We start from the raw sequence: 15,914 nt of genomic DNA on the forward strand, positions 1-15,914 counted from the left end.
GGTATCTGACGCGCTGCCCGCGGCCCCGCGCCCCGCACCGATTTGCTCACAGCCACGTGTCCCGAGCGCGCGCAGGCAGGACTCTCAGGCGGCCGCGTCGGTCAGGCGCACGCGCAGTGGTTTCTACTGGCCTCTTCCGCCCTGGTCAAGGGACGGGAGCCTCATGCGCAAGCGCTCGGCGCGGTGACGTAGGCGGCCGCGCGCCGCTAGCGGAGGAAGCGGAGCCGGGCCCCGCCCGCCCGGGATGCGCTCGGGCGCCCGGAGCCCATGTCCCTGCGCAGGCCGTCGCCGGACGGTATCGCGCCGCACGGTACTGGGGGGCTGGGCCCCGCGCGCGGCCCCGGCCTGGGGGGGGGTCTCTGCAAGCCCCGCCCCTCCGGAGCTCCCGTGTCCCAGCAGCCCCCGGGGCCGTGCCTGGCGCCGCTCGGGGGTCCGGCCCCGCTCCCCAGCCTGGCTCGGCCCCGCCGCCCGGCCTCGCACCCCTCCCCCCCACCGCCTGTCTCGGTGTTACCCCGGCCCGGCCCGGCCCCCGCCGCCTGATCCGGACCGGCCCCGCCCCCACTGCCTACCTCGGCCCCCGCCGCCTGTCTCGATGTTCCCCCGGCCCGGCCCCCGCCGCCCGGCCTCTCACCCCCCTCCGCCGCCTGACCCGGCCCGGCCCTGCCCCCGCCGCCTACCTCGGCCCCGCCGCCCGGCCTCGCACCCCTCCCCCCCACTGCCTGTCTCGGTGTTACCCCGGCCCGGCCCCGCCCCCGCCGCCTGATCCGGACCGGCCCCGCCCCCACTGCCTACCTCGGCCCCCGCCGCCTGTCTCGGTGTTACCCCGGCCCGGCCCCGCCCCGCCCCCGCCGCTGCCTGACCGGGCCCGGCCCCCACCCCCACCGCCTGTGTCGGTGTTATTCCGGCCCGGTCCCCACCGCCCGGCCTCGCACTCCCCCGCCCCCGCTGCCTGGCCTGGCCTGACCCGGCCCGGCCCCGGCCCCGCTGCCTATCTCGGTGTTCCCACGGCCCGGCCCCCGCCGCCCGGCCTCGCACCCCGTCCCCCGCTGCCTGACCCGGCCGGCCCCCGCCGCCTGTCTCGGTGCTCCCCTGGCCCGGCCCCGACGCTGGGGCTCCCTGAAGCCCGCGGAACTCGGCCGGACTCTAGCCCCCGTACAAACGAGCTTTCCTACCCCCGGGGCCGACGGTTCGGCGGCTTGTTCCCCGTTTCGGGGGGTCTGTAGCGGGCCTGGCCCCCGGCGCCCCCCATTGCCCCGCCGGGACCAGGCAGCGACCGTCGCCTCTCACCCGCCACGCTGGGCCGCAGCGGCGGTTCTCTCCCTGGCTTGTTCGAACAGCAACACCGGCAGCTTCTGCCCTGGCGGGGCCCGTGCTGGGCGGCTGCAAAGCGAGCCGGGGGCGGCCTGGCCTGGCCTGGCATGGCGCAGTGACACGCCAGCCGCGCTCTCTTGGCAGTAACCCCAAGGACCGCGAAGGGATTTGTTAGTTGTTTACCGCCTTGAATGCTTCTGTCGGGAGCTGTCCTTGAAAAGTGTAGGGGGTTCTTGAACGGTGTATCCTAAAGCCACTGCCCATGGGTAGGCAAGTCTGGAGCAGAACCTACATCACTGATGACCCAGGCAAAGGGTTTGTTACCCTCCAAGAGTATTTGTAACAAGTGAAATCAGACACTGGTACAGGTGCCCATCTCTGTATAGCCCTTTAGCATCCTAGGTGATCATCTGCATCTTTGGGTTTTTTCATTTCTGTAGCTTTCTATTTGTACAGCTGTGTAAAAGAGCATCTGTCAAGGGCTTTGAGCTCCACCTTTAGTCCTGGACATAAACAAAATCCAGCTGAGCCTTATTTTATGGAGGACTTGGAATTACTTGTGTAGCAAAACCTACCTTATCCCTTTGGCTGCACATTTCTCTCAGGCCTTGGCTACACTGGCGCTTTACAGCGCTGCAACTTTCTCAGGGGTGTGAAAAAACACACCCCTGAACGCAGCAAGTTACAGCGCTGCAAAGCGCCAGTGTAAACAGTGCCCCAGCGCTGGGAGCTAATCCCCACAGGGAGGTGGAGTACGTGCAGCGCTGGGAGAGCTCTCTCCCCGCGCTGGCACCATGACCACACTCGCACTTCAAAGCGCTGCTATGGGAGCACTCCCGCAGCAGCGCTTTGGAGTTTCGAGTGTAGCCAAGTCCTCAGAGAAGGTGGTGGTGATTGATACTTGCTAGAGATTTGAGTAGAAATTGTTGGTGGATCAAAAACATGTTTGAAAACATGTTCTTTCCACCCCCACACAACAGTTCTCAATTTTCAAGCTGGTAAACTTTAAAAATAATGTAATGTGGGGGAGGCCAGTGCAGCATATATTTTCTTTCCTAGGTGTTGCTTCCTAAATTCTCTGCGCTTTCTCTTGTATAAGCTTTCTCTCCTTCCTGATTCATTCACTATGTGTCAATCTTGTTTTTGTGTTGACATTACAGCTTGACTTCAGTAGGCAGGAGCTGAGTAGAAAGGAGGTAACTTCTGTTCACACACTAACACCTTGGTATGCAGCAGGGAGGAGAATTACTGGGTGAGGTTTTGATAACTTTCTCTGTTTACTGGCATCAGGTGACTTGTTTCTTAAGAGGGAGTTGTGGACCTATCAAAACCTAACAGAACTACATCTTGATTGAAAAACAAGCTATACAAAATGAGTTTTGAAAGGGATGATGTTTAGATGGGTATCATACACCACTTGAGCTACTGACTTGTTTGTAGGTCTTTGAAAAGCCTGTCATCCTGTTCATTTCTTTCATTCAGAACATAATGCTGTAAACTGAGCACCCAGGAGCAACTCTCTAATAGCAGACAAGGGTGCAAGAGCAGTGGAGAGGAAACACTTCTGATATCCAATGTTCAAAGGGCTGCTGTAAACTGCAGTGAGTGAAAGCATGGTGGGAAAACCAACAGTTATCTCCATTAGGCCAGTTTTAGTCCATCCCCGTCCAGCCACCCCCAAAAAAATCCCATCCAGCTGACTTAGTACCAGTTTGATGCAGTTCAAATCAAAGGGGTGATATAATAGGTGATGAGAGTGGAGTTTAGACTGGAAGTCACATAAACATGATCTATTTTGAAAAGCTCTTGAAGGCAGGCTAGATGTACTCTCTCATTTTACTCACTGGAACTATGGCTCTCAAACAGAACCTTCAGGTGTCCTGAAGGATTTTGCTGCCAAAGGATATGGAAATCAGCTGATTCTCAGTTGCCTTTCTTTTCCCACATATAGCATAGTGCTGGCAAGTAACCCACTGCAAATATGGCCATGCTGGAATCTGCTCTAAGGAAATATTTCTGTATCCTGTATAATGCCTTTAACCTGTTAACAGGCAGTTCACTACATGCATTGTGTGTGTCATTCTTTTCCCTACCTAATGTCCCTAAAAATCAAATGTCCTATAAAGGCATCATGGTATGTTTGCTTGACAGTACTTAGCCCTGACATCACTTTACAAATATTAATTGGCATATTCTTGCAACACTCCGGAGGGGTGGGTAGGTATGATCTGTATGGAAATTGAGTATAATTCTAATGTAAATGCTCCTTTGCACATATGGCAGCATTGGGGAAATGTTCAGTTACGTGATATTTCTAGGTACTGATTTGGGGTAAGCTCAGCTCAGCAATACTAGAGTCTAGCTGCCAGCCAGTAGGAATTCAGAGTACAAGTCTTATGAAACGCTTGAGCTGGAAGCTGAGCCATCCCAGCAGTGGAAGACAAACAGTTGCAGAGTGGCTCTGAATAGTAACTACTGGGTCAGGTGCAGTGGCAGTTCTTTTGACATTAGAATTGAAGGACAAGGGATCCTGTAGAACATTAGTGATTGCTTCTCTGACACTTCAGAATTCATATGTCATCTGAAGAACAGGAGCCTATATTCCAGTGAGATCTCACAGGGTGTGAAGGAATTGCAGAGCTGGAAGCAGGGTAGCGGAGTTGGCACTTTAAGTGGTGAAAGTGCCGTTGTTATGCTTGGCCTTTGGTGAAGATTCTTGGTATCCAGTGATAAGTCATATATCATCTGCCCTGCAGGGGAAGCAGAGTGAATAATCTCCTAGGCCTCTCCCATCTCTAGCTGGGGTGACCCAACATGTTTTTTCGATCAATTTTTTTTACATGGTCTTTGCATCTGTGAGCTAATCCGGTCTGTGCCTTTGTTTTGCATGCTGGACAATAGCTGTAATCCTGACCCTTTATTTTTTGTTCCTCTTGCAGAGTATAATTTTAAGAAGAAAAGGAAAGTAGCTGAGATTTGTCAGGCCCTGAACACCGATCCCATTGATGTGGCTGCACTCAGACGAATGGCGATCAGTGAAGGGGGTCTCCTGACAGATGAGATTCGTTGCAAAGTATGGCCAAAGCTTCTCAATGTGAAGATGGATGATCTGCCTCCTGCTCCAGGTACAGAGAAGCCCTTTCGTTGCTGCTTTGGGAAAAACTCTAGTGATCTTTGGGCTGTTTTTAACTCGCATTTTCTTCATGTAAATTGAGATGCCTTTTCCATTGCACTTGCTTGAGAATCATACTTGTGGTGCAGAATGATTCCCGTGGTTTCACCTGCGTTGCATATTTAATTATATGAATAGCAGATCCAGGAACAACCTGAATTTTTTATTTTTCCATTGCACTGCAAAAGCCCTCTTACTTTTGGGCCACACTGATGGAAGTAAGCGTGTTTGGAACACAGCTGGTGCCGTCTGGTGTAATTTGTTTGCAAAATGCACGTTAACCGGTAGCAAAAAGCTGCCATGTTGCAAACATATCTAGTTTAATTACCTTTATCGTGAATGGAAGCTTGGCTTTACTGAATACTAAATGGAGGTTCCTGTCCTCGGCATGAGTGAATCGGTGGCCAAATTTCTGTAAATTGAAGCTTGTATGTAGAATAAGTTGCATCTGAGGCAGGGAAAATTTGCTTTCTAGTGACACGCCCACCTGGAGGAGTTCCATATGCAGTGGTTTTTACTTCCACAGCTCCCAGAGGGTAAGATGGGGTTTTTGTGAGCAGAATGTTCAAAGTGTGCATTCCTGGTTGTCCTTGAGTAGCTAGGGTTGTATTAAAAGTGCAGAGCTGCAGGAGACTTGTGTATAAATATCTTAGCTACCCATGCTTAATTTCACTTAATTTCTATTTATTAAACTGTGTGGTGTTGCCTCTACCCCTACATAGTGTCTTAGAGCTATATTCTGCCTTACTCCAGTGGTATGGTGATGGGGCAAAGACTTATGCCAAAGGACAAAGGAAAGATGATGATGTAAGGATCTCAAAATGATGTTTGTAGCAAAGAAATTAGTGTCCTATTTTCTCGCACTGGAATGTCATAAATTGGTATTGACACTGCCAGAATGTATGGCAGTACTGGGCTCACATGTAACAAGTGAAAATGGGGATCTAAAATTGGGGACTTGAACAGTTTGGGGCCTAAATTTCATGCCCTTGACTTGTGCAGAGTCCTTCTATGAACCAGCTCCCTCTAACGCACTCTGTATGCTACTCAGTGACCTGGGTGGGTTTGTAATGCTCTTCTTTCTGCATCAGGACAGGAGCTGCGAGAGGACAATGAAGACTACCAGCAGGTGTTACTGGATGTGAGGCGATCCCTGCGCCGCTTCCCACCCGGTGAGATGGTCTTCCTGTTTATAGCAGGGAAGCTTCATGTGAACCAGGAGCTCCCTGTCCCCACATGTCCATGTGATGCATCTCACTTCAGGGGCCACAGCAGATCTGCAGGACCAGCACTCCAGGGGCCCGTAGAAATGGAGTCTTCTGGAAAGGGCTTTCTGATCTGTTTGCAGCAACACCCTTTTCAGATATGGTTGCAGGCTTGCACTGCAGCTGTTTTTCAACATGTTCTTTCCACACTAAATTCTCACCCTTAACTTGCTGATTCATTCTGCCAGCCCATCTGGTACAGTTAAAACTCGCCCTGTACCTAGAGAGGCCTGACTCAGATATTACCATCCCTGGCCATTCTGCTGCTGTTCATAGGATGCGACAAACTCATGTATGGCGTTGAAGGGGTTTACCATTTTCCTACATGTATCCTGGGCTGAAACATGTCTGGGTTAGGAGCCTGAGTTCACGAATGATTTACTTGGATTTTGGTTTTTTTAATCATTGCTCATAGACTCATAGACTCATAGACTCATAGGTCAGAAGGGACCAATCTGATCATCTAGTCTGACCTCCTGCACAAGGCCTGCTCCTTCCAGTGACTCTCATGCACCAATGTATAACAGCTCTCAACATATAATAACAAAACCTCCTTGCTTTTCTTAGTTTATATGGTTGGTTGGTGCTTGGTGCTATTTATAAACCCTTTTACACTAGCAGTTATCTGACTTTGCAGAGCAGCTGTTTGTTGCTCCTGGGCAGAAACTGCTTTTCACTGCTTGCTTTTTTCCTTTGTATAAACAGTCAGTATATTCAGATCATCAGTATGTTGTGGATACCATGCAGATCCCTGTTGCTCGAGGTTCTGCTAACCCCATATTGCTTTTGAACGGCCATATTCTGACAATGCTTAGAATTCATAAGACAAAAAAAAAGAGATCTATGTGTTGTCAGAACCTTGCTTGGGATTTTGTAAAGCTTGTTCTGCCATAGGGCACTGTATCTACTTAAAGGAGTCCTGGCAAAAGGTGGATACAGTTTTCTCTACACATAGCATTCTGTTCCAAAGATGCTTTCTGTCAGTGGGCAGAAGAAACCTCTCTATACGTGGGCAGTGCAGTGGCTTCTGTGAGCTTTGCAAACTCAGCACAGTTTCCATGAAAAGGGGTTAGTTTAATTAGCACTTCTGGAATATTAAAAATAATTAAAATCCTCAGCACTTACAGGCATGGAATGTAATTTAGCCTTCAAGATGTTTTACAAATACTAGCAGATCCACCCCATCCTTGCAAAGTGACTATTAATATCCAGGAGTTGCTGGTTTCTAGTCCCATGCTCAGGCCACAGCACCATGCCCCACTCTCAGTTAGGGTTTGTTGACAGTTGTCAGGACATTGAGATTGTGGCTGTCTCTGCATGACACAGCTAATTAGACTGCTCCTGGGATTCTGTGGGTTGACTGACGCAGTATGTGGCAGGTACCTTGTCAGGTCTCTGACTCAGCCTTGTACTAGACCCATCTGCTGCTGTCCCCACAGGGATGCCAGATGAGCAGAGGGAAGGACTCCAGGAAGAACTGATCGACATCATCCTGCAGGTTTTACAGCGCAACCCCCAGCTGCACTACTACCAGGGCTACCATGACATTGTGGTCACTTTTCTGCTGGTCGTGGGGGAGAGACTGGCGACTGCGCTTGTGGAAAAGCTTTCGACTCACCACCTCAGGTACTTCAGCTGGGCATGCGTGGCATGTCTCCTGCAGAGTGGGGTGACAAGGAGCTTCCTGCCTGCCTTCCCTGTCAGAAGCCGCATGTTGTGGAGGAGAAGCCTTTCCTGCCATTCACATAGGGAAGAGTCTGGAAATGTAGGGAAAACAAAGAAGCCCCTAGAGCCCAAAAAGCAAAGCATGACTAGACTGGCTGCTTTTAGCCAACAGTGCTAACAAGGCCCTGGGCTGCTATGAAACTGCAGTGGTAATGACATGGCTTCACAGAGAGCCATACCGAGGGCACAGCTGAACTGAGGCTGGTTGTTCTAATGTCAGCGTGGAATGCATTGCCTCTGCAGCTTAAAAATCCACTTCATAGCTCCTCCTGGGATCGCCTGTTTCATTGTCATGTCCAGGGCTTCCCGCAGCGTGGCCTAACACAATGGCCCACTTCATGCAGTGCAATAGGCTGTCCTGGACCTGCTCAGCAGTGAGCATGGCCAGGTACCATGGGAGAATCTGAGTCTGAGTGAGTTGTGTGTGTCAGCCAAGCTGGAAGTCAGCCTCTGGCCAGTGGGACTGGTTTTGAAGGGAGTCTTCTCCAGTCCCTCAGTGGGGAGCTGTTGGCTACAACCCTTGGCCCTGGGAAGGCGTTGGGGTTATGCTAATGTTACTTTCCTAACTCTGGGCTTGTCCACACTCAGGTGTGCACGGACGTAGCAAAAGGTGTGAATAAAATCAGTGCTGTAATTTCAGTGCAAGGTTGTGTGTAGACCAGCAGTTGTTACTGCTAATGGTAGGTGGCTGTTGCGGGGAAGAGGGTGTGCTAGGGCAGAGTCCCTGGCTCTTTTCTGACTCCTTGTTGTAAGGCTGGAAGGGGTGGAATGCAGCAGGGTCAAAACCTCTGAGATGCAGTAGTAGGGACAGTCCCACCCCAGCGGTCAGTTAGGTTGCAAGTGTGTCTTAACTTCTGATTTGCTGTGTGTTGTGCGCCCATGGTGGTGAATGGGACCAGAATGACATTGTTGCCTGATGGAGCTTTTGCTTGTCTCATGGCAGGGATTTTATGGACCCAACAATGGACAACACCAAGCACATTTTAAATTACCTGATGCTCATTATAGACCAGGTGAACCCTGATCTCCATGACTTCATGCAAAGGTACGTCAAGATTCACCAAACCTTTCGCTTTCTCACGGGGCCCAGCAGCAGCTCCCAGCCAAGCCCTGCCGTTCTCCTGGTGTTATTCCAAGGCACTGTGTGGCTCAGCTGGTTCAGGACCTGCGCAGCACAGCGGTGCTTTCCTCAAAGTGGAGCTGTGGCCCCACTGCTGATAAATGAGGAAACTCTTGTGGCCCTTGGTTTTCCGGCAGCCTAGCTGCCCCTTGCTTTTGAAGCCATTACACTGTGTCTTGAGGGCTGGTTCATACTGTGGCATCACCACCCTGTCTCCTTATCCTCTGTGCTTGCATGACAAAATGATTAGCAGCTGGTGTGGGACACAGTTCTAATTAGTCAGTTCTGATTGCCTCATTTGTATAGTTCTGTGGGTGCTGAGACATCTCCTCTGGGGTCTTCTGCAGTTTATCATTGGCCCTGAGGATAATTGGGGCATCTTTCAAAAATGGCAGTGGGTTGAGAACAGGGGACCTCTCCAGAGAAAAGCAGAGGTGGGAAACTTTTTTTCAGAGTCCCTTGCCCACTAGCCCCATGGCTGCGCTGCTCATTGCGCTAGCAATATCTCTGTAGTGAGGTTGGCAGCAGACTCCCAGGGGCTGGTAACTCTTCAGGGTGGGGAGCCCTGCCGGAAGGGTTGTAACGCGTACCGTGCAGTTTGCTATACGCAGGTGTAGCACACATCACTGTCTTTAAAACCCTTCTGAAGAGAGATTCCAGGGTCAAGCTCCCGACCTTTGTGATGGAACTGTGTCCTCTGAATGAACCGCTTCCACACGGTGGTGATCTGGGAACTGAGGGAATCCTCGGCTACGGGTGATATTCCAAGACCTGAGTGTATGTGGTGCAGTTACTGTGCATTTCCATGGTGGTAGCATCTGTCTGTCATGGGGAGGGAAACACAGTTACAGTGGTGGGCTGGGCCCTAACCTCTCATCACTGATGACCAATGGCCTGTCCCTTACCAGAAATGGAGGAGCCCCTGGCATTAAGGGATCACCAGAAGGTACTTTTACCCACACTGGAGAGGTGTGGCCAAGGAGATTCTGGTAGCAGATGAGCTGTCTGATTGAGTGTTTTCTGTTTGCACAGTGCTGAAGTGGGGACCATCTTTGCACTCAGTTGGCTGATCACCTGGTTTGGGCATGTCCTGGCTGACTTCCGCCATGTGGTGCGATTGTATGACTTCTTCCTGGCATGTCACCCACTGATGCCCATTTACTTCGCTGCTGTGGTCAGTATCAGCTGGTGTGACTTTGTAACGGAAGGGAACCAGTGTGCACCATTAACAGTTATACAGCTGAGGCTAGTGAATACAGCACTGGCTTCTGACTGTGTTCCATCCAGAGTGTCAGGTGTACCAAAAGCCCTTTCCGAGGGAATGGGGTTTAGTGAGTTCACTGTGTTTTTAGTGAAGAACATCACATGTCCCTCTTTGCCCACCGCCCTGATCTCTGAACCCTGGGTGTGGAATCCCAGCTGTATTCACCTTCCTGCTGTTCCCATACAGGGCAGTCGTCATGGCTGCACCGTGTGGCTAAGAGGGAGGCAGGACATACAGCAAATTTAAGCCTGTTGTTTCATACTACAGCAATGAGTGACTGTGTTGGGCAGACCCTGGGTGCGATACTGACTGGAATTCTTTTTCTTGGCATTGCCACTGCAATTTGAGATGGAGACTTACCAAGGCATTATTTACAATAAGGGCTTGGTTGCAAGCAGGTTTCTGATTTGTGTCCATGTGCCATTTATGTGAGTGCCACCTAAGCACATGTCGCTTCTAAAGCAGTTTCACCCCAGGGTGCCTTGTTCAGACACTGACTGGGCCTGATCAGGAGTCTTGGACTGCTCTCAAAGCCACAGCACCTCCGGCAGGAGCTTTTCATGGCTTCAGAGCAGCTGAGGGAACTTACTATGTCTCCTCACCCAGGAGTGTGATGTTCTAATATGCACCTCCAGGCTGGATCCTGGAATTCATTAAGAACTGGTGGGGGTGGGGGGCAGTCCCTTTTCATGGCAGGCCAAGTTCCTTCCAGGCACTAGAGGCAGCAGTCATGAATGAAAACAGAAAGGGCACCATTCTACCCTGGAGCACTGAGCTGCTGCTTCCTTCCCTTTGCAGATCGTCTTGTATCGGGAGCAGGAGGTTCTGGACTGCGAATGCGACATGGCCTCTGTCCACCATCTCTTGTCCCAGATCCCACAGGACCTTCCCTATGAGACCCTGATTAGCAGAGCTGGGGATCTCTTCGTCCAGTTTCCTCCGTCGGAGCTTGCCAGGAAGGCAGCACAGCAGCGTGCTGAGAGGTGAGTGCCAGATAGCGTGCGTTTTCGCTGTTCGACTCCCAGCACGCAGCATTAGCGCAGCTCAGGAGGGAAGCCCAGTGTCCATCTCAGAAAGAGCTTGCAGGAATGGAGTATGACTGGGATCAGAGCATGTGCTTTAAATCCTCGTTCTTCTGACCTGGGCAGGCAGAATGTTCCGTTTCACCTGGTCACAGCTCTTTAAAAGAAAACCAAGCCATGCAGGTTGGCTCATTCCATCAGGCTCTGCCTTTTCCTCTTCTGCACAAACTCCCTGACAGCTTCCTTGCTCCCTTGGCACTCACTGTGCTGCCCCTTGCCTGCTGGATCCATTCCTTCTGTGGGCTGGGATTCCTCGTCTTGGGGTCCAAAAGCCCAAGCTCCTCTCTGCCATTTGGTCCCCACACAAATCCAAACTCCGTAGCGCTTGGTCAGGATAACAGAGCTTTGTTTCAATGTGGTATTAAGATGATACTCTCACTTTGTTGGATGGACTGTTCTTGAGGCTGGTGGATACAACACCAGCAGAACAGTACTTAGTTGCTGACTAACATAAGAACGGCACTACTGGGTCAGACCAAAGGTCCATCCAGCCCAGTGTCCTGTCCCATAGCCAATGCCAGGTGCCCCAGAGGGAATGAACAGAACAGGGAACCACCAAGTGATCCATCCCCCATTGCCCATTCGCAGCTTCAGGCAAACAGAGGCTAGGGACATCATCCCTGCCCAGCCTGGCTAAGAGCCATTGAGGGACCTACCCTCCATTAACTGTTTTCAAGTGTTAGTCATGCTCTGTTCATGCCTAATCAAACCAGCAAAGCTGAAAGGGCCTCACTACTCCAGAGTGCTGCTTTTCCATGACAAATGTCTCTTTTGGGTTCTGTCTGGAACACCAGTTTCCATCCTTTGCAGTCACTTGCCCTCTGGTTTTGTCCCTGTGGCGTTGGCAGTATCTTGTGGAGCAGTGGTTTTTACCAACATTTCTCTTTGCACTTCAGTTAGTTGCTTTCAGGACAGTGTAGGTTCGCAGTCCCTGCTCCTTCATCGCTCTCATTCAGCCAGCAGGGGTGGAGTATGCTGAGCAATGCTCATCCTGCTTGGAGCAGCTTTCCATGGGCTAAGGGTGTCTGAGTGCAGAAGGACCCATTCAAATCCTTTTCTGTTTATTTCTGTCTCTTCACTTGCAGGACCGCTGCTTCCACCTTTAAAGACTTTGAGTTGGCTTCAGCCCAGCAGAGACCAGACACTGTGCTGCGACAGCGCATCAGAGACCGGCTCCGAGTGGAGGAACGGACAAAATCCATCTTGACAAAACCAAGGACCAATCGCTTTGTCAAGCTGGCAGTGATGGGGCTGACGGTGGCACTGGGGGCAGCTGCTCTTGCCGTGGTGAAGAGTGCCCTAGAATGGGCACCCAAGTTTGAACTGCAGATTTTCCCCTGATGGAGGGAGAATGGTGCTCTGCCACTTTAAAGGTCATGTCCTGCCATGGCAGGAGAGGCCGGTGTTTCCTTTATTGAAAGGACTTGTCTAAAAATGCCTGGCGTAGAGAGTTTTCTAGTCCTGCTGCTCTCCATAACACGACCTGCCTTTGTCTCCAAGGTGGAGGGGGACTGGCCCAGCAGTAGTGCTCACCATATGAGGATGCTCACCTTGTTCTTGTCTCCCTGAGCAGCAAGGAAACTCCTCCTCTCTTACTCTGAGGAATTAGAAGCGAACGCTTCCTGAGCTGGCCGTGTATGGAACAGCCTGGCGGGTCAGGTTTCACACCCAGTGGCTGGACACCTGCAGAGCTCTGTGTGTGTCTATCTCTTGAAGCACTCTGATGTTCTCCCCCCAGAGTGTAACAGGAGAGGAAATGACTAAATATTTTCAGGTAGATGAGCGGTCACATCTGCACCAGGAATCAGTCTGGGAACTCAGTGGGTTTGAGGGGAGGTTAGACTCCTGACAAACGGTGTAAGTAGCTTTCAGGTTCCCATAGCATCCCTTTCTGCCCTCCCGCAGAGCACTCCGCTTTCTGCAGAGTCAGGGTCTTACCAACACTCGGATCTTTTTCTTGCTCTGTAGGCAATGTTTTAGTAGAGCAGAGCCCTCTTTGCAAATTCCTCTCCTGGGAATAGACCCCCTTGACTAACACTAGGGTTCAAGGTTATCACCACTGTATAACTGCATGAGTTAAGTTAGTGTCCTAATCTCCCCAGTCTGGTATGTTTACAGGAGGGAACATCTGTGGGCTTTTTCTGGTCTGCTGGAGAGAGGTCAGCTCTCAGCCAGCCACACTAGCTGGACTGGTAGTAAGCTAGTCGGTTCTTTTAGTTCAGCAAGATAAGACAGGGCTGAGTGTGAATGATTTGTCCCAGGTGTGAACAGTTACTTGCCCGGCCACACCAGCTCCTGGTACCACACCTAGAGAAGCCATTTCAATTGCTCACTTTTAAACACAGCCTTTGAAATAAAAAAAAGAATCTTTCCACCATGCAGAATAGCTTGTGGCAGGACAGAAGCCATTGCCATTGGAAGCCCCTTTAAAATGTCTCTCCAACTAACCATTCAGACTTTCGCATCAACCCTTAAAATGCTGCAGCTGAGTGACTTTTCCAAAAATTGACCCCAGGTGCCTAGAGCCCAGCTGCTCACCAGATCTGCTGCCAGCTTCTCCTCCTCCTAGCCCAAAAACCTCCAGGCACCTAGTACTGTCTAACTTAAACTAAGCCAATAGACACTACACATCTCTACCTCCTCCTCACTGCTGCTAACCCCTCCCACAAGTGCCCTTACCCTGCCCCACTGCTTCCCAGGTGACTGACTGTCCCCTGCCGCATCCCACCCAATGCCATCTGTCCCCGTTTCCAGCAGTTACACACCTAGAAATTAGGTGTTGGTTGAAGAGTTAAGGAAATCTGAATATACTAGAGCTTTGTGCCCTGCAGTAATTTAGAGCCTTTTATTCATTCTTAATGCAGTCAATTTTATATCTGAATTACTCTGACTGTGCTGTCAGTCCTGAAGGCACCATGCCATTCAGAACTGCAGCATAAGGAAGTAACAGTGCCTAGATAACATAGCAGTGTTCACCTATATACAAGCATAACTTTCTCAGATGGGAGCAGGGCTCTGAGCAAACTGCCCTTTGCTTCTGCAGTGGCTGATGTCTGTGGTATGTTTTGATTCAACAAACCAAAAAAAAAAGGAAATTTGCACCATTCCCCTTTCTGTTGCTGGCCCCTCTTTGTGGGCACCTTGCTTTCTAGTGACATCTGGCTAGTCACTGATCAGGTTGTTTCCACTCAAGCAATCACTCTTCCCCTTAGCCAGCCTGTCATCTAACATGCTGCATGTGTAAAAGGTATTGTCAATTTGCAGCTGCATGGGAGTGGGCAGCCCAACCAATGGGAAGTTGCTGGTGGCATCCTCTGTGTAGCAATAAATGGAGTTGGGGGTATGGGGAGAGCTGTTAAATGAAGCACTTTATTTATAAAAAACAAACCACTGCTAGAAGAGGAGGGCACTCAGCCCGGGGTTATTTGCTCACATGGTTTACCTTCCTTGCCTAAATACAAACCCAGGACCCTGGTTCCATCAGGGGCACCTTGGATACTTGCAGTTGATCTCATTGAGACAGAAGATACTTTCCTATATAGCTACCAAAAGGGCTGAGCCTTTCTGCAGTGTTTGGCCCTTGTTTAACTTGGTGTGGTTTGTGATAGGCCCAGGCAGGGAATTAAGAGGAGAGGGAGTGTGTGAGAGGATTTTTCCAAAGCACTTAGATGAGTTGGAAGTACAAGTCCCATTCAGTGGGGTTTATGCTCCTAATTCAGGGGTTTCTGCAACTCCTGCCTGACCTCTACAATTAAAATACGGGGGGGGGGGGGGGGGGGGGGGTTGGCCTTTTCTGTTGTGTAAAGGTAGCTGGAAAGGAGTTCCCACACCCAGCTGAAAATCTGTTTTTTTTTCTTTTTTAAACATTAGAAATTCAGGTCTTGTCTCACCTGCCTTTGCTTATCAAATGCAGGGCAACTAGAGAGTTGGTAGGATTGATATCACAAGGGTCGAGGAGCAAATACTGAGCCGTTGAGAGGTATAGTCGGCTTTTAACATTGTTTTTCCTGTCAACAGCTCTAGCTCCAACACCAGACGCAGTTGGCAGGAAAAACGTTTGTTAAAGATTGAAACCCTCTGCCCATGCGTCAGTTACAGGCTGCCAGTGCCTGTTCCAGCTCTCTGGTCCTCCACCACACACAGGGAAGAGGAGACTTGATGTTACTGACTCCTGAGGGAAAAACACAAACATCCCTGCCTGCCTTCCATATGCCTAAAGCAACAGAAGGTGCCATTGCAGGGACCTGTTGTGGTGCTGAGTGTTGTGTGTACTGTGTGATTTCCCTTTGCATGTACAGATCAAAAGGCCTAGCAGGTAGCCTGGAGATGCTGCTGGAAACCAGCACAGCTTGGGGATCCAGTCAACACTTCCCACACCTAAGTGTGAACCCCTGCCTTACACGCTCAGAGCGGTTTCCAGCCCATGTGTAAACTCATTCCCGCCTGGAGGGGTTACTGCGCCTTCAGTACCCTGCTGTGGCTGAGGGTCCCTGGAGACTGGCAGTAGGTGTGCTTGGCCTCCACTCAGGCTCTGCAGGAATGCAACAGTTTAATTCTCTTTTCACACCTTCACGGAGGAGGCCAGGATGGCCCTGCTGAAAGACACTGTTCTCTTCAGGTGGTTTACTCTGTATAAGGACTTGTATACACGTGTAAATGCTGGTTTGTACAGAACTGTGTAAAATAAACAGCAATACCCGGTTACCACGTATCTCCCCTAGTGTGAGTGCGCTTCTGTGCTAGCAGGTCTCCTGGCCTCCCAGGCACGTGACTTGCAGCTTGTGTGGTCCAAAATTGGCTTTTCTGTCTCCCCCGAGCCTGGTGCTGGTTGTGCTGTGCAGTGAGTGAGTCATCCCGTGGTTCTGTTTCCAGCTCTGCCACCGACTCAGATGTGTTGCTGCTCAAGGAACTTCATTGTTTCTAGTTCCCTATTTGCCACAGGTTCACTTCTGAACTGAGGAAGGCGAAAGGGCGA

The 15,914-nt window shown here is 50.9% G+C and overlaps 1 protein-coding gene across 5 annotated transcripts; it reads left to right on the top strand.

The window, feature by feature from the left end:
- The first annotated feature begins 206 nt into the window (after positions 1 to 206).
- TBC1D20 (TBC1 domain family member 20) lies at positions 207 to 15,643 on the top strand. 5 transcript variants are annotated; one of them, XM_050918359.1, is made up of 9 exons: positions 241 to 310; positions 2,472 to 2,563; positions 4,251 to 4,436; positions 5,575 to 5,655; positions 7,188 to 7,374; positions 8,417 to 8,518; positions 9,626 to 9,767; positions 10,656 to 10,840; positions 12,025 to 15,643. In XM_050918359.1, the coding sequence occupies exons 2-9, from the start codon at positions 2,539 to 2,541 to the stop codon at positions 12,278 to 12,280; spliced, it is 1,164 nt and encodes a 387-aa protein (XP_050774316.1). In that variant the 5' UTR covers positions 241 to 310; positions 2,472 to 2,538; the 3' UTR covers positions 12,281 to 15,643. The 5 variants fall into 5 exon arrangements, with proteins under 5 accessions (XP_050774314.1, XP_050774315.1, XP_050774316.1 ...); XM_050918357.1 differs by lacking the exon at positions 2,472 to 2,563 and having other exon boundaries at positions 207 to 310; XM_050918358.1 differs by lacking the exon at positions 2,472 to 2,563 and having other exon boundaries at positions 223 to 295.
- The last annotated feature ends 271 nt before the right edge of the window (positions 15,644 to 15,914 follow it).

The sequence above is a fragment of the Gopherus flavomarginatus genome, chromosome 11 (genome assembly GCF_025201925.1).
Source record: "Gopherus flavomarginatus isolate rGopFla2 chromosome 11, rGopFla2.mat.asm, whole genome shotgun sequence".
NCBI classification, from domain to species: domain Eukaryota; kingdom Metazoa; phylum Chordata; order Testudines; family Testudinidae; genus Gopherus; species Gopherus flavomarginatus.

Coding starts and splice junctions, on each gene's coding strand:
- TBC1D20 (XM_050918356.1), top strand. CDS start 4,199: ATGCTGGACAATAGCTGTAATCCTGACCCTTTATTTTTTGTTCCTCTT. Junction 8,519..9,625: donor CTCCATGACTTCATGCAAAG/GTACGTCAAGAT, acceptor CTGTTTGCACAG/TGCTGAAGTGGGGACCATCT. Junction 10,841..12,024: donor GCACAGCAGCGTGCTGAGAG/GTGAGTGCCAGA, acceptor CTTCACTTGCAG/GACCGCTGCTTCCACCTTTA.